General features: G+C 41.9%; 1 protein-coding gene across 1 annotated transcript in view; it reads left to right on the forward strand.

The window, feature by feature from the left end:
- Positions 1–25,761, forward strand: part of LOC115081960 (zinc finger protein ZFAT-like) — a 276,750-nt gene that overhangs the window by 148,001 nt on the left and 102,988 nt on the right. Inside the window, 1 exon segment of the mRNA XM_029586200.1 lies at positions 16,859–16,889. Within this exon segment, the coding sequence (XP_029442060.1) occupies positions 16,859–16,889 (31 nt within the window).

The raw sequence follows: 25,761 nt of genomic DNA on the forward strand, positions 1-25,761 counted from the left end.
GCAAACAAGAATGCGTAGCACATAAAATGGGCCACTCTTAAATTTTTATAACAAACCATAGCCGGCAAAAGATGAAAATGTAAAAGTTTCACAATATCTTGTTCTAACCGCAGCCAGCCAGTAGTAGACAGCTCCTCCTCTTGTTGAAACCATAAATTAGCTTCTCTAAAAAATAAATATTCGATGATACATTAAAAAAAAAAAATCTGGGAATCCTTTCCCACCACTTTCCATGCTCTGTTTAATATACCCAAAGAAATGCAAGGAGATTTAATCTTCCAAAGAAACTTGAACGATGCAGTGGAGTAATGGAATATATGGGCGGCCCGCCAGTGTAGATGTGCGGATGCCGAGAATAACGGGCACCCAAGACATCCGTCTGGAGGACTGTCCTACCTGGTTGCCTTTCCCAGGTCGTCGAGTGATACTGGCGGCAGGCAATAGCAGCTCCTCCCTCCCATTCCCCTCAGAACATAACAGCACCATGGCATGGCAGGGTGGCCATTTCGGGTGGGTGCTTCTTCCTCTCCTTGTGTCCCACCAGATGAAACGGCATGGCTAGCTTGGCACAGCTCGCAGCGCTCTGACATCAGGAAGCTGCGATGCCGGTTCCGCATCATTTGATTGGATGCGAGGGAATGTGCTCATGCATTGGGTATGAGTGTGGCTGGAGGGAGATTTGAAGTCCTGCCAGCGCTTCCAGTCTTCCCTTTCCTCAACTCTCCCCTGGTTTGGGCAACAATGGGCCTCACCCAGGACTATCACTGCCTGTGAATCAACAGGACCTTAAGAGAAGACTTTACCATTTGGCAGGCCTTTCTGGTTCATTTCAGTGGTGTTTCAGCATGGCTTTCTCTGCCTATTACCAGCAGCGACTTACAGTTGTCCTTCATGCATGCTATTAAGTGGATCTTGCAAAGTTGGGTCAGAGAGATATTTCACACCATGACATGCACAGGTCCTTCATGCATGATCAACTGCTGAAGTTATGGCACATGTTAACACATGTTGTTGACAGTTTTGAAACCACGCTATTTCGGGCTGCCTTCTCACTGCCATTTTTTAGGGCACTGTGTGTTGGCGAATTTACGATGCCTTCCCATACAGTTCCACATCAAGGGGACTGCTCCACTCCGATTTAGAAGCTGAAATAGATAAGTTGGTGAGGCTTATCACACAATCCAAGACAGACCAAGATGCACATGTTCAGATCATCATGTTAGCAGTGGTCCCGGGTTTATAGACATATTCAGTTAAAACTCTGATGGAATATTTGGTTATGCGCCCTTGCACTTTTGGTTTGCTATTACTGCATGGCAACATGGCATTATTAAATCAGTACCAGTTCACACCGGGGTGTTTAATTTATAAGTCTCCTATGTAGAACCATGTCAAACACCTTAATGAAATCCAAGTACCTATATCTAGCATTCTCCCTTGAGCCAACACTCTGGTCACCCAGTCAAAGAAATTGATTAGATTTGTCTGACAAGATTTACCTCTGATAAAACCATGCTGCCTCGGATACTGCAATCCATTGGATTCCAAAACAGCATTATCTTCTTTCTAGCAGTGATTCTATTAGTTTGCTCACTACAGAGGTCAGACTAACTGGCCTGTAGTTCCCATCCTTCTCCTTACTTCCACATTTATAAATATGAACCATATCTGCCCTTCTCCAGGCTTCCAAAACTTCTCCTGACTTTAAAGAAGCATTGGAAAGGTCAACCAGGGAAGCTGCCAGGCATCTCTCAGTTCCATCAATACCCTCATATATCCCATCTGACCCAATCACCTTATCTACTTTGTCTAGTTAGCTCCTCACAAACTCACTGTTCTGAAAATTGATAGAGGTTTACCTCACTATCAGCCTTTTGTGTTCGTTTATATAGTCTTTGCTCTAGGCCCTTCCACAATGAACACTGAATAGAAATATTTGTTAAGCAGTTTTGCTTTTTTTCTCATCAACCTCTACATATTCCTCCTCTTCACCTCTGAGTCTTACAATGCCATTTTTGCACTTCTGTCACTAACATATCTTAAAAAAAAAAAAAAAAAAGCCCTTGTCCCTCTGTTTTATCGTAATTGCTATATTTTCTTCTATTTGAATTTTTGTATTCCTGATTACTTTCCCAGCTTGTCTTAGGCAACAGTATCTGGAAAAGCCATCTTCCACTTTCTGTGATCTCTTGTAGTTTATGAATGCTAAACTTTTCTCCTTTTCAGATACTACTTTTTCTTTTCCTTTATTTACTTTCCTAACAAAAAGGTTAGTTGCACATATCTCCTTTTAATTTTATTTACCTTCTCCTAGATTTTCCCAATCAACTAATGACTCCATATGGAACATAAGAACATGCCATACTGGGTAAGACCAAGGGTCCATCAAGCCCAGTATCCTGTTTCCAACAGTGACCAATTACCTGGCAAGCACCCAAACGTTAGATAGATCACAAGTTACTATTGCATATTAATTACTGTCGTTGCAGTTTATGGATTTATCCTCTATGAACTTATCCAAGCCTTTTTTAACCCCAGTTACATTAATTGCTGTAACCACATCATCTGGCAATGAATTTCAGAGCTTAACTATGCGCTAAGTGAAAAAGAATTGTCTTTGATTTGTTTTAAATGAGCTACTTGCTAACTTCATGGAATGCCCCCTGGTCCTTCTGTTATCTGAGAGAGTAAATAACTGATTTAAATTAACTTGTTCAAATCCTTTAATGATTTTGTAGACTTCTATCATATCCCCCCTCAGTTGTCTCTTCTCCAAACTGAACAGCCCTAACTTCTTTAGCCTTTCCTCATAGGGTAGCCGTTCCATGCCCCTTATCATTTTGGTCGCCATTCTCTGCATTTTCTCCAAAGCAGCTATATCCTTTTTGAGATATGGTGACCAGAACTGCACACAGTATTCAAGATGCGGTCTCACTATGGAGCAATACAGAGGCATTATGACATCCTCCGTTTTATTTTCCATTCCCTTCTTAATATTTCCTAACATTCTGTTTGCTTTTTTGATCACCACAGCACACTGGGCTGACCATTTCAATATATTATCCACTATGATGCCTAGATCACTTTACTGGGTGGTAACTCCTAAGATAGAACCTAACATTGTGTAACTACAGCAAGGGTTATTTTTCCCTATATGTATCACTTTACACTTGTCCACTTTAACTTTCATCTGCTATTTGGAAGCCAAATCTTCCAGTCTCGCAGGATCCTTCTGCAATTCATCACAATCTGCTTGAGATTTGATTACTGTGCATTATTTTGTATCATCCGCAAATTTGATCACCTCACTCGTTGTACCCCTTTCCAGATCAGTTATAAATATATTAAAAAACACCGGTGCAAGTACAGATCCCTGAGACACTCCACTGTTTACCTTTTTCCATTGTGAAAACTGACCATTTAATCCTACTCTCTGTTTCCTGTCTTTTTAACCAACTTGCAATCCACAAAAGACATCACCTCCTATCCCATGACTTTTTAGAAGCCTCTCATGCGGGACTTTGTCGAGCTCCTTCTGAAAATCCAAATACACCACATTTACCAGCTCACCTTTGTCCACATGTTTATTCACCCCTTCAAAAAAATGTAGGAGATCTGTGAGGCAAGACTTCCCTTAGATAAATCCATGCTGGCTATGTCCCTTCAAACCATGTAGGTAGGCCTGATTGACAAACTGAAGAGTAGTAAATCACCTGGACCAGATGGTATACACCCCAGAATTCTGAAGGAACTAAAACTTGAAATTTCAGACCTATTAGTAAAAATTTGTAACCTATCATTAAAATCCTCCATTGTACCTGTAGACTGGAGGATAGCAAATGTAACCCCAATATTTAAAAAGGGCTCCAGGGGCGATCCGGGAAACTACAGACCGGTTAGCCTGACTTCAGTGCCAGGAAAAACAGTGGAAAGTGTTCTGAACATCAAAATCACAGAACATATAGAAAGACATGGTTTAATGGAACAAAGTCAGCATGGCTTTACCCAAGGCAAGTCTTGCCTCACAAATCTGCTTCACTTTTTTGAAGGAGTTAATAAACGTGGATAAAGGTGAACCGGTAGATGTAGTATACTTGGATTTTCAGAAGGCGTTTGACAAAGTTCCTCATGAGAGGCTTCTAGGAAAAGTAAAAAGTCATGGGATAGGTGGCGATGTCCTTTCGTAGATTGCAAACTGGCTAAAAGACAGGAAACAGAGAGTAGGATTAAATGGACAATTTTCTCAGTGGAAGGGAGTGGACAGTGGAGTGCCTCAGGGATCTGTATTTGGACCCTTACTTTTCAATATATTTATAAATGATCTGGAAAGAAATACGATGAATGAGATAATCAAATTTGCAGATGACACAAAATTGTTCAGAGTAGTTAAATCACAAGCAGATTGTGATAAATTGCAGGAAGACCTTGTGAGACTGGAAAATTGGGCATCCAAATGGCAGATGAAATTTAATGTGGATAAGTGCAAGGTGATGCATATAGGGAAAAATAACTCATGCTATAATTTCACAATGTTAAGTTCCATATTAGGTGCTACAACCCAAGAAAGAGATCTAGGCGTCATAGTGGATAACACATTGAAATTTTCGGTTCAGTGTGCTGCGGCAGTCAAAAAAGCAAACAGACTGTTGGGAATTATTAGAAAGGGAATGGTGAGACCGCACCTTGAATACTGTGTACAATTCTGGTCGCCGCATCTCAAAAAAGAAATAATTGCGATGGAGAAGGTACAGAGAAGGGCTACCAAAATGATGAGGGGAATGGAACAGCTCCCTTATGAGGAAAGACTAAAGAGGTTAGGACTTTTCAGCTTGGAGAAGAGACGGCTGAGGGGGAATATGATAGAGATGTTTAAAATTATGAGAGGTCTAGAACGGGTAGATGTGAATTGGTTATTTACTCTTTCGGATAATAGAAAGACTGGGGGAACTCCATGAAGTTAGCATGGGGCACATTTAAAACTAATCGGAGAACGTTCATTTTCACTCAACGCACAATTAAACTCTGGAATTTGTTGCAAGAGGATGTGGTTAGTGCAGTTAGTATAGCTGTGTTTAAAAAAGGATTGGATAAGTTCTTGGAGGAGAAGTCCATTACCTGCTATTAAGTTCACTTAGAGAATAGCCACTGCCATTAGCAATGGTAACATGGAATAGACTTAGTTTTTGGGTACTTGCCATGTTCTTATGGCCTGGATTGGCCACTGTTGGAAACAGGATGCTGGGCTTGATGGACCTTGGTCTGACCCAGTATGGCATTTTCTTATGTTCTTATGTCTATCTAAATGTTTTGTGATTTTATTCTTTATAACAGTTTCCACAATTTTTCCAGGCTTACCAGTCTATAGTTTCCCAGATCACCCCATGATCCTTTTTTAAATATTGGGGTTACATTGACCATCTTCCAATCTTCAGGTACATCGGATGACTTTAATGATAAGTTACAAGTTTTCTGATAGGTCTGAAATTTCATTTTTTAGTTCTTTCAGACCCCTGGGATGTATACTATCCAGTTTGTCAATCAAGCCTACCATGTCTTCCAGGTTCACCGTGATTTGGTTCAGTTGATCTGAATCATCATCCATGAAACCTTCTCTGGAATGGGTATTTCTCCAATATGCTCTTCAGTAAACACTGAAGCAAAGAAATTGTTTAATCTTTCCGCGATGGCCTTATCTTCTCTAAGTGCCCCTTTAACCCCTTGATCATCCAACTGACTCCCTTGCAGGCTTTCTGCTTTAGACATATTTTAAAAAGTTTTTATTGTGAGCTTTTGACTCTCTGGCCAACTTCTTTTCAAATTTTTTCTTAGCCTGACTTATCAATGTCTTACTTTTTTTTTTTTTTTTTTTTAACAATTTTTGAGTATTGGAACAGCTGAAGTATCAACAGAAACAGTGATGCTCCCCAGTGTAAAAGAACAATTATACAGTGTCAAACAGGGAGCCCTCCGCCAATTTAAAGAACACTCAAAATTTTTAACCAAAACACTGTCCCCACTTAGAGTTCTCTCCCCCCCCCCCCAGCCCTTGTCCCCGGTCCAAACATGTGAAACGGAACCTTGTCGTCCTTAAGATGCTGGATTAGTCCTTCCCCATACGATACATTCACTTCGCATCCATGAGAACGATCCTCTCGCATTCCTAATCGTTAAGTATCAAGCTGCGTGCACGATGAAGTAGAGCTTGTATGAAGGCCTCCCAAATGCGTCGAAAGGACCTATGATGTTGAGGCAAAGCTCGAGAAGTAAGGTTGTCCATCTGCAACATACGATGGAAGTATATACGCCACGTCCAATAAGATAGGGCTACGGAGTCTTTCCAGTGCAACAGAATGACCTTCTTTCCCACCAAACAAGCCTTCTTAACAAGAGAGCGGGGACCCCAGCCTTTAAACAGTGTGTGGGGAATGCAGTCAAACAAGACTGGCTGCGGAGACATCGGGATATGGACTTTTAAGATACGGTTCAAAATCCCCAGAATCTTCTCCCAATACATTTGTCTAACAGACAACATCCTAATGGACCTAGACAAAGGACAATCCTTTCTACTGGCTCTACTCGACATCTCAGTAGCGTTCGACACAGTGAACCATTCAATCCTCATCAACCGACTTTCGGACATCGGCATCTCCGGCACCGCCCTCAACTGATTTAAATCCTTCCTCAATAATAGGATTTACAAGGTCAGAATAAATAATAAAGAATCCCACCCCTTATCTTCCACTCATGGAGTACCTCAGGGTTCGTCTCTCTCCCCTACACTGTTTAATATTTATCTGCTACCCCTATGCCAGCTCCTAGAAAATCTTAACCTGACACACTTCATTTACGCTGACGACGTGCAGATCTTGATCCCCATCACAGATCCTATCTCCAAAACCCTAAATTTCTGGAACCAGATGCCTTCACGCCATCAATCTTCTCCTCTCTAGCCTCAACCTTGTCCTCAACACTACCAAAACGGAGGTCCTTGTCATCTTCCCCAATGACTGCAACCCTCTCGTCAGCAACCCCAGCATACCATCAGTGAACCATGTGAGAGACATCGGAGCTATTCTAGACTCCCGAATGAACTTCAAAAAGTTGATAAACACCACCACTAAAGAATGCTTCTATAAGCTACATGTTCTAAAACAGCTCAGACCCCTCCTACACCTTCATGACTACCGCTCAGTCCTTCAGGCCATACTGTTTTCAAAAATTGATTACTGTAACGCTTTACTCCTAGGCTTTCCTGCCTCCACAACAAAACCATTACAGATGCTCCAAAATGCCGCAGCTAGGATCCTAACTAAGTCAAGGCGAAGATATCATATTACACCTATCCTCAAAAATTTACACTGGCTTCCCATCAACTTTAGAATCCTGTTTAAGACCCTGACCATTATCCACAAAACCATCTACCTTCATTCCACACTCCAACTCAAAATTCCGCTCAACCTTCACACCTCTACGAGACCGATCAAAACGGCATATAAAGGATCTCTCCATGCACCCTCTACTAAATCCTCACTTCACCCCTCCATTCAGAAACGTGCTTTGTCCACTGCCGGACCCTCTCGATGGAATTCATTACCAACAGAGCTTTGCCAGGAACAATGCCCTTTCACCTTCAGAAAGAAACTGAAAACCTGGCTTTTCAAACAAGCCTTCCCTTGATTGGCCACACCACATATAAGGGATTGTACATAAATCTTTTTTCATAATTTCCATCAGAACTACTCTGTTCCATTAATAACTCTCATAACTCTGACTGCTCTCCTGCTCAAAACCTGTAATAATGCAAGCCTCCCCGCTAGTTTCTCAGTCCTCTGTTCCCCTTCCCCCCACCTTTTGGTCTTTTCTCCCTCCCCCCATCCTTCTTGACCCCTCTCCTCCTAGTCTCAACTCCTCCGTTCTTCGTCACCCTGTACAGATGTCACCACCCCTTGAAGAACTGTTTGCTTGTTTGAGTATCTACTAGGTCCGTCGCCTAGTCACTATTATACGTTGCTTGTTATTATAATTGTAGCGCTATGTTAAGTTAATTTTTACCTCTCTTACTTGTCCTGAATTCATCACCCTGTTTTATGTAACTTTCTCTTATATCACTGGTTAACCCTTGTTTTGCTGTAAACCGGTACAATAAGAAATTTGTCTTGAGTATCGGTATATTAAAAGATTTTAAAATTAAAAAAATTAAAAAAAAATAAATTTGTATCAGCGGACAGGTCCAAAAATCATGAGAAAGGGGTCCCACCATGATCTGGCAGCGGGGGCATGTAGTATCTGATCGCTGGTTGGCATAGAATGCTATCTGAGGGGATATATAGGCTCTCCGCAAGAACTTGTACTGCATTTCCCTATAATAAATTTCATCAGAGGTCTTACATACATTGCGCATACATGCAGAAAAAGACCGAGTGGGATCCGAAATTCTCCATCCCGCTCCCATCGCTCCACAGAGGTGACGTAGCATTGGCTTGTCTCAGTCGAAGCCCCTTATAATAACGGGACAAGGAGGGAGAAATAGTACTGTCAAATTGAAAATGCACATCTAAAGCGTGAAACATGGCGGCTTTTCGCGCTTCCAGTCCGAGTGAAAGGACATAATGTCTAATTTGTAGATAACCAAAGACATGATTCGCAGGTAAATCCGTATAGGTCCTGCAGTGTTTCAAAGGGCAACAGGGCACCCAGCTCATCCAGTAAATGCCCCACATATAGTATGCCCCGATCCTCCCAGATTCTAAAAATGTTTGAGGAAGAACCAGGTTCAAACTCCAGGTTTCCACTAATGGGTAAAAGGTAAGAACAAACTTTCTGTAGCCCGAGTCGACTAGTGAGGGAAAGCCAAGTCCTACGTATGGGCAAAATAGCAGGACTCTGCGTCAGAGATAAAGGCAAGGCGCTACGGGGTCCCATCAAAACAAACTTCAAGTCCAGAGGGGATACCAGCGTCTGCTCAGCTATGATATTCACATAAAAGGATTTCCCCAAAAACCACTCCCTGAGTATGCGCATGTTAGCTGCCAGCACATACCGAGAGAGATCCGGGACCCCCAGTCCCCCATCTCCCCATTTCAATTTCAGCCAGGTGAGTGGAATACGAGCTTTCTTTCCCTGCCAAAAGAAAATCCTCATTGCGTCTCACTTACTAAGATCCCGGCGTTTGAGCCAGAAGGGAGAACTTTGCAACACACAAATCCACTTGGGCAGGAGGACCATCTTGAAGAGATTAATGTGACCACTTAAGGATATCGGTAGGTCCCGCCATAGACTCAATTTATCTTGAGTGAATTTGAGCAAGCCCGGTATGTTGAGATTATATATTTCCGCTGGTTCTGCTGATAAATGAATCCCCAGATATTTAATCGAGGTTCCCACCCAATGTAAAGGAAAGGGCCCATTCCATTGTGTCTGCATAGCTGCTGGATATGCCAATGCCTCTGATTTTCTCCAATTAATCCGCAATCCAGAGCACGTACCATACTCATGAAAGAGGTCTAAGAGGACTGGCAGTGATGAAGTGGGGTTGGTAAGAAATACCATTATATCATCCGCGAATGTGGCATACTTAAAAATTTCTCTCCGGTCACGGTTGTGAAATTGTATACCCCGAATGGCGGGAGTCCTTTGGATCACCAACAGCATCAGCACAAGGGTCAGTAGAAATAGTAAGAGAGATAACGGGCAGCCCTAACGGGTTCCCTGGAGCACTGGGAAGGGGGTAGAGCAATGTCCATTTACCAATAAAGCAGCAGACGGGTTACTATACAATAGCTGTATGGCTTGGAAAAAAAACCCATCAAAACCCATGGAGTTCAGTAACTGAAACATAAAGTTCCACTCCACCCTATCAAATGCCTTTTCTGCGTCTAGACTAGCTACAAGAAAAGGTATCTGAGTCCTAGTACACAGCTCCATCGCCACCGTAAGTAGCCTAATATTAGTCAGCGCGTAGCGCTTCTTAACAAATCCTACCTGCCCTGGTTGGATCAGTTAGGGAAGGATCCCACTAAGCCTTTCAGCCAATATCTTGTCTAATAGTTTATGATCCACGTTCAATAAGGAAATGGGGGCGATATGAAGCTGGTAGCTGCAGATCCTTCCCCAGCTTAGGGATGCGTTACGTGTGCTACATTACCATGTCTGGGCATTTCTCCTGTCTGCATCATGGGAGAAGTTTCGACAATGGGTCTATAAGGCATTTATAAAACTCCGAACTGTATCCATCCGGGCCTGGAGCTTTCAATTTACGGGCGCAATGAATGGCTAGATGAACCTCCTCCTCAGATATGGGCTCATTTAAAAAACAATTTTGTACAATTATGATGGATGGGATACGTATTAGCTCACAGAATTTCTCCCAGTTTTCCGGGTTCCAGCCCTCAGATTGATACAATTTTGAAAAATATGAGTGAAACTCTACCATAATTGCAGATGTATCATTGACCGTCTTCCCCCCAGCTATCTTAAGAGCCGAAATGTGCCGGAACCCCCTAGCCGATTTAATTAAATGGGCCAACAATTTCCTGGATTTGTTACCATATCGATACAACTGAAGCCGGTAATACAGCAAACTTTTCTTGACCCTTTGCAAAAGAGAGTTAATCGCTGTTTGCAAAGTTAAGTAGGATTCCCTAGTGATCTTAGATTGGGATTTCAATAATGCTGCTTTAGCCGATTGTAATTGGCGAGTCAAAGTCAACAACCTATTATCAAGAGTTTTCTCTCGATGTGCTAGATAGGCAATAATATTCCCTCGCAGCACAGCTTTGCAATGTTCCAAAACAGAACAGGGTTTTCCCGATGTTGTGCATTTAATGTTGCAAAATCTGCCCACCGCTGATGCAGAAACGCTTGGAAAAGAGGGATCTGTTGCCAGGAAAAATGGGTAACGCCAATGAAAGGAGGTAGGCTCCGCTGGGCGTAGGGTTAGATCTAGCCAAATAGGTGCATGGTCCGAGATAAGGATATCTCCAATCCCAGCATCTGAAACTTTAGGAAAAAACCGCGTGCTCACCAAAAAATAATCTATCCTCGAGTGGGTCGCATGCGCGCGGGAGAGATGTGTAAAGTCTTTATCAAATGGATGTAAGGTGCGTCAAGAATCTGTAAGGTGCAATGCTCCCTCCACTAATCTGATCCCTTTGCCACATCCCCCTACTCGATGGGTAGTGGCGGACCTATCCAAATCTAGGTCTCGCACCTTGTTAAAATCACCGCCCACAACCACCATGTGATCAATGTATGGCAGGAGATGACGATGCATCTCTCAGTAAAAGGAACTAGACTGGGAGTTCGGAGCATATATATTACAGGACACCAATGGGATGGAGTGAAATTCTGCCACTAATATGAGTTAGTGGCCCATGGGGTCTTTAAGCTCAGTGTGGATCTTCAGAGGTAAATTCTTCCAAATTAATATCGCCACCCCTGCTGATTTAGTACTTGCAGTAGCAAAGTGAACCGCCCCCACTCAGTGCTGACATAACTGCCTATGTTTAGAATCCAATAAGTGCGTTTCTTGAAGAAATGCCACATTGCCCCCTTCCGTTTCAAAGTCTGGAGAATCTTGGACCGTTTAATCAGGGAGTTTATTCCACAGACATTCCAGGAGACTAATCTCGTACCCCGATTAGACATTTACTCCCAGCAAGGTGATGTGAAAATTGACATAAACCAAAATTGTGTGAGGCAGAGGCCATCCCAGCATTGAACCCCCCCTCCCCACAACATCCTGCATTCCAATACTAAACTCAAATGGAGGACCGACCAAAAGAACTGAGAACCAAGAACTGAGAACCAGAACCAAAATCCTCTGCCTCCCAATCCCAACCTCCCCCCAGCACCCTCCACTTTCCCTCCCCCCCACCCCGTTCCCCCAAACTATCCAATTCCCCCCACTTCCCTATCTTATACTCCCGTAACTTCAGTAACCCCCATCTAAGAGACCAGTAGGACGCTTACAGCCTCCCCTCCCCCCATCCAATCCCATCAACCCACTCCAGAATAAAATGACACAACGGAAGAAAAGAAAAGAAAAAAAAAGGTAATAAAAATCAGCAGTAGCCTACACATATCATGGTAAGACATAAGAAAAGTTGCCTATTTGGTAGGCTATACAGGAGATTCTCCCACTGTAATTTAGAAAGGGCAAAATAGCATATGCAGTGAATAATTAGTCAACATATCAGAAATGGTCCTGAAACATGGGGTGTAAGAAACAGGAAATAACTTGTAAAATCCCCAATTGGTATTGTAAGGATGCCTCAATCCAGGCCCCCAAAGGAATCCATAGGGATGGACACAGCCCAATCCGACCTACTTCGGGTTCTGCAGAGCTTCAGATCCCTCTAGATCAAAGCCCTGGACGAGTGACCATCGGGTAGGACAATCGCGAGTAATAGCAAAGTCTGGTCCAGGTCAGGAGTTTTCCCGTGGGCTGGTCGATGTTTTGGCGATTGCGGCAATGTACTCACGCAATTCTCCAGCATCAGAAAACCAGTGGGGTCCGCTCAGGGCTGTGACTCTTACTTTCGCCGGGTACACAATTACTGCCCTTTGGCCTAGATTGTGAAGTTGGGCACAATACGGTGCAAGTACTCTGCGCTTCGCAGAGAGAGCGACTGAGAAGTCTTGAAACACCAAGATCTTCTGGCTTTCAAATTGTAGATTTGTCCCACGGCTCGTCGCTTGGAGGATTTCTGTCTTGTGAATAAAATTTAGGAGTTTTGCAGTAATCACCCGCGGCTTCTCTGCAGGCGCACACTTTTGTCCAAGTCTCTGGGCCCTTTCAATTCTCAACGGCCTGGATCAGATGACAAAGATAGTTCATGCGTGAGCCAGCGCTCCAAAATCCGAGGCAGATCCCTTTCCTCTAACGACTCTGGTAAACCAACAAATCGCAAATTGGAGCGGTGGGACCGGTTTTCGAGATCCTCCAGATGCTCAGTGTGGTGGGCTAGCTCCGCCTGCAGCATCTCCACCGCCGACCGCGGGGTCTGGAGGCCATCTTCGGCATCAGATATGCGTTGTTCTACCTCGGCAAATCTAGTATCATACCTCGCTACCGAGGAGGTAAGATCCGCTAGTTGAGCTGATAACTTTTGAAATTCAGGCTGTAGAGCCTCTACTACTGCGGCTCTGACATCTGCCCAATTTGCTGGTACCTGAGACTCTGCAGCTCCACTGTCTTCCGAAGAAATGTTGTCTGCAGGCCGCAAACGCTCTTTTGTAGTTTCCTTTTCTTTTCTGGTTATCCTCGTCGACATCTCAAACAATTTTGTATCCCCGAGCGCAAGAACTACCCTATCGTATCATCGGAGCCTTTCCAGGACCAAATTAAGTGATTAGATGGGTAGGCCAGGAGCCCCCGAAGGCAAGCTACATCCGCTTCCCTTCACAGCGTCACGTGATCTCCCCAATGTCTTACATTTAACTTGCCAATGCTTATGATTTATCCTATTTTCTTCTGATGGATCCTTCTTCCAATTATTGAATGAAGATCTTTTGGCTAAAATAGCCTCTCTTATCTCACCTTTTAACCATGCTGGTAATTGTTTTGCCTTCCTTTCACCTTTCTTAATGTAGGGAATTCACCTGGTCTGTTCTTCTAGGATGGTATTTTTTAACAATGTCCACGCTTATTGCATACTTTTTACCTTTGTAGCTGCACCTTTCAGTTTTTTCTAACTATTTCCCCTATTTTGTCAGAGTTTCCCTTTTGAAAGTTTAGCGCTAGAGCCTTGGATTTACATACTGTCCCTCTTCCAGTCATTAATTCAAATGTGATCATCTTATGATCACTGTTGCCAACCGGCCCCACCACCGTTACCTCTTTCACCAAATCCTGTGCTCCACTGAGAATTAGGTCTAAAATTGCTCCCTTTCTCAGCTGCTCCTGAACCAGTTGCTCCATAAAACTGTCTTTTATTCCATCCAGGAAATTTCTCTCTCTAGTATGCCCTAAAGTTTTCCTGAAGGCTTAGAACCCTTGTCTTTGAATGAACCTTCATGTCTTATGGTATAATACAGAACCATAACATCCAATGATCACTGGATCCCAGATGATCATCAGCTACAGCATCAGAGATGCTATCCCTGTTGGTAAGCACCAGTATCGCTGCTTTCTGTGTGGGTTCCATTACCAGTTGTCAGAACAGTTCTCCTCTGTCTGTGATGGAAGTCTGTATATTACACCAATATAAATGTATTCTCTCTTTTCAAATTAACTCAAAGTGCCGCCTCCTTGCCTCAAAAGTCCTGAAGTTCTGTTGCTTTAATATTTTTTATATATAATGCCACACCTCCTCTGTTCCTTCCTATCCAGTCCTTCCGGAATAGTTTGTAATGCAGTATAGCTATATCCCAATCATGGTTTTCTGTGTAGCAAGACTCCATGACATCCACTTCATATAAATTAGTTTCTTCAATGACTACCTCTAGATCCAGGACTTTATTTCTCATACTATGAGCATTAGTACATAGCTTTTTAGATATTGCCCTTTTTTTCTCATTTCTATACAAGTTTTTAATGTTTTACTTTAGGGTTTTGTTCACTCATCCCAGGCAATTCTAGTTTAAAGTCTGCCTCAGTAGATTTGCAGTCTATGTTGGAAAACGCTGCACCCTTTCTTCATTAGGTGGACACCCCCCCCGTCTATGCTCAGCAGTCCTTGAAACATCATGCTATGGTCCAGGAAGCCAAAATGCTCTCCTCAACACTATCTATGGAACCATTTATTTATCTCTAGAATGTGTGCTTCCCTGCCTGGACCTTTATGCATGATTGGGAGGATGGAGACCACCCACCTATACATTATCTGCTTTACCCCCTCTCCCAGGTCCATGAAGTCACTTTTGATTCGATCTATATGGTACCTGGCAGTATCTTTTGTGCTGACATCAATGAACAACATCAGATAGTCATTGAACTTGAGGATTTTCAGCAATATTTCTAAAATATCTTGGAATTTGTTACCCAGTAGACTCAGCACTTCCTGGGGCAACGTTTCTGGTCGGCAGATGCCTTCGTGCCCCTCAGAAGTGAATCACCAACCACCACTACCCTCCGCCTCCTAGTGTTGGGGTCTGCATGTATTGGTACCTCCTCATCCTGGGATGGTTTCTCCTCCTCCTCTTTCAAGACTGCATACCAATTCTTCAGTTCAAGGGAAATCAGGGTCGGAGTGTAGCATCTAGTAGCCATAGTAATCTTGGTCCAGCTGTCATTTCATGGTCTAGTTATACTTTCCCTTCCATTCGAATTCTCCATCTTTGATGCCTCAATAAGATTTTGAAGACTACATTGATAAAATGCTTATTGAGGCATCAAAGATGGAATGAATTCTCCTGGATGCTTTTCAGTCTTGCTGTTTTCTCTCTGAATTTTGCCACTTATTTCCTGAGGGAGTTGATCTGCAGACATCTCTCATACTGAATCTGTTCCTCACTGTGGATCAGGACAGCTGTCTGGACAGCTGTAGAAGTGGTATCTGGTGACATCTTTGGTGGTACAATGTTTCCCTGCCAGCCTTCAGTTGCTGGTAGCTTCTGTTGCCTATTGAAAGAAATGAGACCTTATTGACTCTTATTTTGAAATAATTCCCTGTTAGCGTATCAACCTGATTGTTGTAAATTTATAGTGAGTGGTGATTAAGCATGCACTTTCTTGTCCTCTCCTGCTTGAAGTGTGTGGCGCCTGTAGGAGTCGAAGCCTGGGTGCATTGTGGAATCCTCTGCTGGGCTTCTGGGGGTATCATGCAGATGAGCTTTCCAGTCCTCTTCTTTTAGTTTTGCCCACTGCTCTTTTATTTCTACTAGATTTTTCCATTCAGCTATGACTCCTTGAGTTAGTCTCCCATTTTAAGAAAGTTAGTTTTCCTGAAGTCTAGGATCCTTGCCATTCAGTAAGTTTGCCATTCTGTGTTGAAAGACGCTGCGCTCCTTCTTTGACAGGTGGACCCCCATCTCTTATATAACGCTCTTATAAAATAGTAACTTATGCGTGTAATGTTTAGACCTGCTCCAGAATGCCCCAGTTTCTTTTTTGCCTGGTAAATGTGCATACAAAAGTGAAAAAACACTCATATTTATGATGATTATAAAATAGCATGCATGCAAGTACCAGCTACTTATGCATGTATGTGCTAATTGTATTGGACGTAGCTCCCTTGAAAATCCACCTCTATATGTCATCAGCATAAAAAGATATCTTGTATTGGGAATTCTGAACACTAATCCCCTGAATTGCATCTCATTCACAAATTGTAATGGCTAATGGTTCAAGTGCTAAGATCATCAGCAGGGGAGAAAGGGAGGCAACCCTGTCTTAATGCCACTCATTATGGAAAAGAATGAAAGGCAGTCATTTGTAAATTATCATGCTTTAGGGCTAGAATATAATAAGTGAACCATACTTAAAAATTATTCTGAAACCTAAACCATTTCATGCCATTCAATCCGATCAAAGGCTTTCTCTACATCCAGAGGGCGTACCATGGCTGGTTAATCGAGAGACTTAGCCACTAAAACTAAATGACAAGAGTCTTGTATTATCCAGAAGCAAGCCTCTTCTTTATAAAGCCAGTTTGATCTGAATGAATAAGATTCCCAATAACTCTGGCTAATCCAGTCACCAGAATCTTGTGTATATCTTGCAACCAAAATTAGAGAAATGTGTCTATAGCTTTGATGTAGTAATAAATCCTTACTGGGTTTACCAAGGTAACAGTCTCAGAAAAAGTATCACTGGCCAATCCATTTTCCGGAAGGTTACATATAAGCAATGTAATTGAGGCTTAAAAGGGAACTAAAAGTTTGATAAAACTCAGCAGTATATCCATCCCTACCTAAGGCTTTTTGAGAACGTAGGTTATAAATGGCCAGTAAAATGTTTTGAACCAAAACTGGTTGTTGTAGTTGTTCAGCAATGGTCTTCAAGTTTCGAGTGCTGTAGTTTGTGCAAAAAAGGAGGTAACTGCATCAACGGAGCAAGGGTCATTACAGCTGTATAAGTCCAAAAAATACTCAACAAACTGCTCAGTAATATTCTTATTACTAATCAGTGTAGTATTTCCTTTCTAATAGCATGAATTTGAATTATATTACAATTTATCTTGGTTTTAATATAACCAAAATATAGCATTTGTTAGGAAAATTGAGATCCCAGCTCTCTGATTAATTTTATCGTTATACTGAAATTTCAATTTCTGAAACCTTGCCAACACATTAACATTATTGGATTGAATGTTGTTTTTTCTAATAAAGCAATCTCCACCTTCAACTGATTTATACTCTTGATCTGCTCCTTATATTTTTAAGCACTATAATTGATAAAGCTTATTTGAGAAGAATTATTATAAGCATCCCAAGTGATCTCATATGGCATAGAACCATGTTCATTAAAAGGAAAATATTCTGAAATGGATTTGTCAATCACTTTTACAAATTCTTCATATTCTAGGAATGCTGCATTACATTTTCATAAGGGAATGCATTTTGATTCTATTTTCACATCCAAAGAGCTATACAGGCATGATCAGATATTAAAATAGGTTCAATAGAGGTTTTAGGGATATTGTCCACCACATACTTGGACATCAAAAAGAAATCAATATAGTAATATGTATTGTATGGGGTGGATGAAATAGTCTCCAGGGATCCATCAAACTGATACCAGCAATTAAACCATGCAAGACTGTAAATGCCTACATAGGTCTCAATATAACATTAGATTTCCTAGCCAAAGTAAGATCTAAAGGGAGATTAAAATCACCATATGATTTGATAATCCCCTGCAAGTGTTGTTGGCAATGCTATTGCTTGGAAAAAGTCAGGAGAATTAAAAGTAGAACCAGGCGGCTGGCACTAACCTTTAAAAAGGAGATAGAGCAGCTTTTAAATTAGATGATGGGAGAAAGCTGACAGGCTCTCAGAAGTGCAAGGTTCAGAATGATGTATCTTTGAAGAATACTAACAAAACAGGGAAGTTAGGGCAGAATTTGGATTTGTTGTAAACCGCATTGATCACTGTTGATTGGAGGAAATGGAATATAAACTTTTGAATAAATGAAATCCTGATAGAAAAGTTACAATAAATGCAAAAATAGCCCATGTGCCTTTAAGTAAAGAGCAGACAGAGCAGAAAGATTCCAAATTACCTCTATCAACTGATAAGCATGTTAATTCAAACATCTAAAACCACTTCTTCACCAACTTGAATTCCGAACCATGCTGCAATCTCTTATTTTCAACAGCCTTGATTACTGCAACTCACTCCTGATTGGCCTTCCAAAATCTACCTTAAAACCACTCCAATTGTTACAAAACGCCACAGCAAGAATCCTAACCGGCAAGAAGAAATCAGAGCACATTACCCCTGTTCTGAGAAGTCTTCACTGGCTTCCAATCGAGCAAAGAATCAAATTCAAAACTTTAACAATGGTTCACAATGCTATATACAAAGCAGACAACACCGCCCTCAATAACATGATTCAGAAACACAAACCTCAACGAACGACCAGAACCGCCTGCAAAACTACACCTAGACATACCCTCTTTTCCTATAGCAAAGCTTGCAAACCCTAGGAACAGAGCCTTCTCCATAGCAGGACCCAACTTATGGAACTCCTTACCACAACACCTAAGCTCACTTAGCGACATCAAATCCTTCAAAAAAGAAGTAAAAACATGGATATTCAGCCAAACTTTCAGAGATGGCATGGGTTAAGCGACATGCAACTATCCTTACTCATTATCCATATCTGTTTGACACACGCTAAACTTGTCTAATGTTCTCCGCCCACATATCTCACCTACCCGCATCTCTCACCCATCCACGATCTCCTAATAACGTACCTTGTATAGTTAATTATAGGTCTTGACCCCTCCACTTACTGAAATTGGACTCTTCTCTCAGTCCCAACAAACAACATACCCTTTCACGATAAAGCCTTATGCACCTTATGTCCCTTGACGAATGCACCATATGCTCGATGCTATACTAGAGTCTCTACATAACTTACCTAAAAATTATCTGATGACCTAATCTCATATATGTTCAATTCGCTTCTTGTTAGAAGTGTTTTGTTTAGAATATTATAGTCGCTCAACTAACTAGTATCTCATTCAAATGTACACTTACTGTAATATGTTGTTTCCAATGTTCATTTAATGTAATAAGTTGTTTTCATGTAAACCGGAGTGAAGGCAGACTGCTATACATCGGTATATAAAAGATTTGAAATAAATAAATAAAAATACATACTTTGAAATGTTTGTATATAAATGCTAGACGTCTAAAAAAAATTATGAGAGAGTTAGACTGCATAGCACTGAATGAAGAGGTAGATATAGGGTAATTGGCATTTGAGACCTGGTGGAAGGATGTTAACCAGTGGAATGCTGTGATACCAGATACAAATTATATCACAATGATAGGATGGATCAAATTGGTGGAGGAGTGGTTCTATATGTTAGAGGGCATAGAGTCAAACAGAATAAAAGTTCTACAGGAAACTAAATGCACTGCAGAATCTTTATGAATAGAAATTCCTTGTGAGAAGGGGAATAGAATAACAGTATGGGTGTTCTTCTGTCCATCTTGCCAGAATGAACAGACAGATGATGAAATGGTAACAAAAATAGGACAGATGATAAAATGGTAACAAAGATAGGAAAGCTAGGATTTCAATTAACCTAGTATCGACCAGGTAAATGTCACATCAGGGCATGCTAAGAAGGTAAAGTTTCTAGTTGAAATAAATGACTGCTTCATGGAGCAGCTAGTGTAAGAACAGACAAAGGGGGTAGGCGCTAATTTCTTAAAGTAAAATGTTCAGCTTGGCTGCACATTTTACTTACTGAATCGCGCGGGAATACCTAATAGGGCCATCAACATGCATTTGCATGTTGCGGGCGCTATTAGGTTCGGGGGGGTTGGACGCGCGTTTCCGACGCGCTATTACCCCTTACTGAATAAGGGGTAAAGCTAGCGCATCGAAAACGCACGTCCAATCGCGGGCTAACAGTGTGCACTGTACTGTATAGGCCTGAAGGTGAGGTAAGAGAGGCTATTCTAGCCAAAAGAACATTCTTCAAAAAATGGGAAAAGGGATCTGAATGAAGAAAACAGGAAACAGCATAGACACTGACAAATTAGATGCAAAGCATTGATAAAGAAGGCAAAGACAGAATTTGAAAAGAAGCTTGATGTGGAAGCAAAAACTCATAAACCTTTTTAGGTACATTAAGAAGCAAAAAACCTGCTAGGTACTCAGCTGGACTATTAGAGTAAAAGGGGCACTAAGGGAGGATAAGGCCATAGCAGAGAGATTGAATTAATTCTTTACTGAGGAAGATGAAAGGCAGATACCCATACTGATTCAGAGGATCTGAAACAAATCATGAACCTGGATAATAGGGTAAATTGACAAACTAAAGAATAGCAAATCACCTGGACCAGATGGTATACAATTGAGTGCGTAAAGAACTGAAAAATGAAATTGCAGACCTACTGTTGGTACTCTGTAAACTATCATTAAAATCAGCTACAGTACCTGAAGATTAGAAAGTGGCCAATCTAATAGTTTTTAAAAAGGGTTGCAGGGTGATCTGGGAAACTACAGATGGGTGAGCCTGACGTCAGTGTTGGGGAAAAACTGGTTAAAAGTATTCTGATGAACACATTTTCTGAAAATATAGATAGGCATAGTTTAAGAGGATAAAGTTAACATAGATTTAGCCAAGGGATGTCTTGCCCCATCAATTTGCAACATTATTTTGAAGGAGTAAATAAATGTGGATAAAGATGAGCCAGTTGATATAGTATATCTGTATTTTCAGAACGCGTTTGACAAAGTACTGATTTGAAAGACTCTTGGAAATTAATGTTATGGGATAGGAGGCAGTGTTCTGTTGTGGATTGAGAAAGAGGTAAAAGATAACAGAGAGAAGGGCTAAGTGGTCAATTTTCTCAGTGCAGAAAGGTGAATAGTGGAATGCCCCAGGGATCTTAGGTAGCTGCTTTTAACATATTCATAAATGACCTTGATATGGGAATGATGAGTGAGGTGATCAGATTTGCTAATGATACAAAATTATTCAAAGTTGTTAAATCACAAGAGGATTGTGAAAAATTGCAAGAGGATCTTACAAGACTGAGAGACTGAGCATCTAAATGGTAGATATCATTTCATGTGGACAACTGCAAAGTGATGCATGTAGGGAAGAGCAACCCAAATTATAACACTATGCAAGCTTCCACTTTGGGAGTCACTATTCAGGAAAAGGATCTAACCATCGTGGGTAATATGTTGAAATCCTCTACCCAGTGTGCATCAGCAGCCAAGAAAGCAAATAAAATGCTATGAATTATTAAGAAAGGAATGTAGAATAAAATAGAGAATATCACATTGCCTCTATCATTCCATGGTTAACCACATCTTGAGTAATTTGTGGAGTTCTAGTCACTGCAGCTCAAAAAAGACATAGCAGATTAGAAAAGATAGAGAGAAGGTCAACCAAATAATAAAGGGTTGGAACAATTCCCCTATGAGGAAAGGCTTAAAGAGGTTAAAACTCTTCAGTTTGGAGAAGAGACAACTGAGGGGAGATATGATAGAGGTCTATAAAATCATGAGTGGAGTAGAACGGGTAATTGCAAATTGGTTGTTTACTGTTTCGAAAAGTACAAAGACTAGGATATGTTCAATAAAGTTACTAGGTGATACATTTAAGACAAATAGGAGAAAATATTTTTTTTTTACTCAATACATAATTAAAAACTGGAATTCATTGCTGGAGGATGAGGTTTGGACAAGTTCCTGGAAGAAAAGTCCGTAAAGTGGATTTGGGGAAATCCACTGCTTATCTCTGGGATAAGCAGTATGAAATCTATTGACATTTTTGGCATCCTGCCAGGTACTAATAAATAAAATAATGTTTTGTGAAAATACAGATATACTATATTAACTGGCTCATCTTTATCCACATTTTTTTACTCCTTCAAAATAATGTTGCAAATTGATGAGACAAGACATCCCTTGGCTAAATCTGTTAACTTTATTCTCTTAAACTATGCCTATCTATATTTTCAGAAAATTTGTTCATTAGAATACTTTCAACCAGTTTTTCCCAACATTGATGTCAGGCTCACCCATCTGTAGTTTCCCAGATCACCCTGCAACCTTTTTTAAAAACTGGTATTAGATTGGCCACTTTCTAATCTTCAGGTATTGAAGCTGATTTTAATGATAGTTTACAGAGTACCAACAGTAGGTCTGCAATTTCATTTTTCAGTTCTTTATGGACCTTTGGTCTGACCCAGTATGGCAAGACTTATGTTTCCCAATTTTAATAATTTCCACCTATCTACTTTCAGCATCTGACAAATGGAACAATAATATATAATCAGAATTTTTATTAAATATAATTACCACACCATTTTTGTTGCTAATAACAAGAGAGAAGATACACCCCTAACCCATTCTCTCTGGAGTTTAGAAGATTAACTGTGAAAGATAAGCCTCTTGTATGAAAGCTATGGCTGGATTTAATTTCTTGAGGTACGTGAGAATTTTCTCATATTTAATCAGATGGTTCAGATATTTAACATTGAGAGAAACAATGTTAACAGACATCTACAGAAGAACCAAAAAAACTTGTGGGAACGCAAGCAATATTTGTAAATGACCGGAATAATGAAATAAAGCAAGTAATTAGAAACCAAAGAAAAGACAGAATTTCAAAACCTCTCAAGCAAAAAAACAGGGCAGCTACCTAAGCTGCCAATACAATAACATTCCAGAGTTTATAAATCCCAGGTGACATGGAAAAGGGGGGGGGGGGGGAATTTGATTTGATTTGATTTGATTTGATATGTATATCGAGAATGTCGGTATATAAAAAAAAACACCCTAAATAAATAAATAAATCTGCACAGCTGAGCCCTAATCAAAAGCAGTTACGTACACAGTTCATATTGGTTACCTGAAATTTAAAAACAAAAATTTTTGCTTGTCATTGCACTGATGCTGGAAAAGAAATTAAAGTAGAGCCAATCTGACCACATTATATGACACATCAGCATTGAAGAAGGGGACTTTGCTGGCACCCAGTGAATTAATTCAAAATACAAATATATCAAAATTCCACAAAACTGTGTTTTTAGCCTCAAATTGTGCTAAACTAGATCAAGAAGGCAAACAGAAAATAAAACTTTACCGACCATGTTATATAGCTCAACAACACTGGAAAAAAGGAAACTTTGCAAAGCCCAACAGCAGGTTCAAACAAAGCAAGTATGCATTATAATTCAAAAAGCAATGTACTCTTTCTCCAAGGACAAGCAAGGATGGCAGTCCTCACACATGGGTGACATCATTTAGATAGAGCCCGATGTGGAAAACGTATGTCAAAGTTTCTAGAAATTTTGACTAGGAACACTGAGAATGCCCTATACCACGAGTCCTTGCAGGGTCCCTCTTCAGTCTTTTTTTTTTTCCCCACAGAGCTGTCAGCATCACGATTGGATTGAGTTCTAAAACTTTGGCTTTTTGCCTCGTGGAGAACTTTTTTTCGGTATTTCGCTGCCTGTTTGAAAGTCCATCACCAGGGCCCTCTCAGTACCTCCCAATAGTATCCCCAGTCAGGCTTTTTGGCGTTCAGGTAAGTTTCCTTTTGCGGTCGGTTCCCCCCGTTATGGTAGTGCCTCAGTGCCCGTTTTCCATTGATATCCATCACCATCATTCCGTATTTTCCCATTTTGTTTCACCCCAGCATAGCCATGTCTGGCTTCTGCCGATGCACCCAGTGCTCAAGGACCATGTCGATCACCTATCCTCATGAGGTTTGATTCCTCTGCCAGGGTGTTATCACATGATGTCCAAAGTTGTCGTTTGTGTGTCCAGATGACCTCGAAGGGATGTCCACTTTGATTCCACAAGATGGACAACCTTTTGGGGGTCGAAGAAATCTGAGCCATTGGCATCGGCGGCATCAGCATCGGAGGACCTCGGAGCTGCAGTGATGGACACCACACCATTGACATTGGCCGGATCGTCTGTTCTGTCAAAGTCGATGGTGGATAGGGATGCCGAAGACAGATTGTTGTCGATCTCCTCCAGGCTGAAGATGTTGGGTTCATCGTCTTCGACCTCGGCACCAGGGAAAAGACCAGGCTGAGCATCGTAGGAAAACCAAGAAGCATTGGCGCCAGTCACCGTCGCTGTACGATGCCTGGCACAGGGATGCACCAGCTTTTGCCACAGTACCCCAAAATGACCCTGTGGTGAGGAGTGCCAAACCTCCACCGATGCCCAGAGTCCACAACAGTCTCCACCAGTCCTGGTGCCAGTTGCCAATCCCCCTCGCGGGTCCAAGGAAGATCTGGCCACCTCTCTTTCTTCCCAGTCGGTGTAGGCATCAACAATGTTTATTTGAGAAGGAGCTGGAGCATGAAGTCCAGCTAGCAGTGGAATAGGCACAGACAGCACCAGAGCCAATGCCATCTATACTCGTACCGCTTCTGAAGAAGCTGTGTGCTCATCGGTATCTTACTGACCCAGTTGTTGGTTCCTAGAACAGCACTGGTGCCCGGCGGGGCACCGAGGCCTCCCTCTATGAATACAGTGGTCGTTACCGGTTCCTCCAGGGAGGTAGCTCCGCTGAGGCTGGCAGAGACACCGAGGCTGGTAGTTCCCATCCTGTACCAACGGTACCTGCACCTCTGGATGTCGGCCAAGTACCTAGGTGCCAATCCCGTGTGGTATACAATGAGGATGAGGGTCCCTACAACCCCTAGGGTATGATCAGATCGAATCCTCCTCTGAGGATTCGGATGGTCTCCCATCAGACCCTTTTCCTCCAGAGGAGTGAAGGAGGTCCCTGCCTGAGGACCTTCACAGGGTTTGTCAGAGTGATGGCGGAGGCCTTTCCATTCCAACTTTTGACTGAAGATGACGCCATGCACACACCTTACTTGAGGTTCTTCAGTTTGTGGAGCCTCCTAAGGAGATCGTGGTGGTCCTGGTACACAAGATCCTTACGGAATTGCTGCTGAGGATATAGTAACACCTCACAGTATAATAGGAAGTCAATTGGGGTTTAACTCGTCCAGAATGCTGCAAGATTTGATGTGTCAGCTGCCTCACCAATCGGTGATGGCCAAATCCACCCTCAAGAGGGCCAAGTGCTCTTGGACCCACTCCTCAGCATCCCCGGAGAATAACTACAAAGCGTTGGTTGTTCTTAGGAAAAATGTGTTCCAAGGCACCATGCTTATTGCCCGCATCGCTGTCTGCCAGCTGAACATGAACCAATGCAGGCGGGACATCTGGAAGCAGGTGTAGAAGGTAGCTGAGCAGCTACCTCAACAGAAGCAAGACACCCTCATGTCACTGGTGCACAAGGGTTTGGAGTTCGGGAAACATGAGATCCGTGTGACTTATGATGTTTTCGAAAAGGCATCAAGGGTCCTCTGCAACAGGAATCGGCGCCCACGGTTTGGCATAGCTGCGGGCCTCGGATCTCAGACCAAAGGTGCAGGAACAACTTGCTGACATGCCCTGTACTGGAGAGAATCTCTTCGGACATGGTGAAGGATGCGGTGGCCCAACTCTGGGACCATCATGAAACCATCCAACAGCTCACTACCAGCACTCCGTACACATCCTCCTCATTCAAGAGGCCATCGAGGCAGGGGCCCAGGAAGTATTGCTTTTGTCAGAGGAAGTACTTTCCTCCGCCTCTTCGATTCTG

The sequence above is a fragment of the Rhinatrema bivittatum genome, unplaced genomic scaffold, assembly GCF_901001135.1.
Source record: "Rhinatrema bivittatum unplaced genomic scaffold, aRhiBiv1.1, whole genome shotgun sequence".
Taxonomy (NCBI): domain Eukaryota; kingdom Metazoa; phylum Chordata; class Amphibia; order Gymnophiona; family Rhinatrematidae; genus Rhinatrema; species Rhinatrema bivittatum.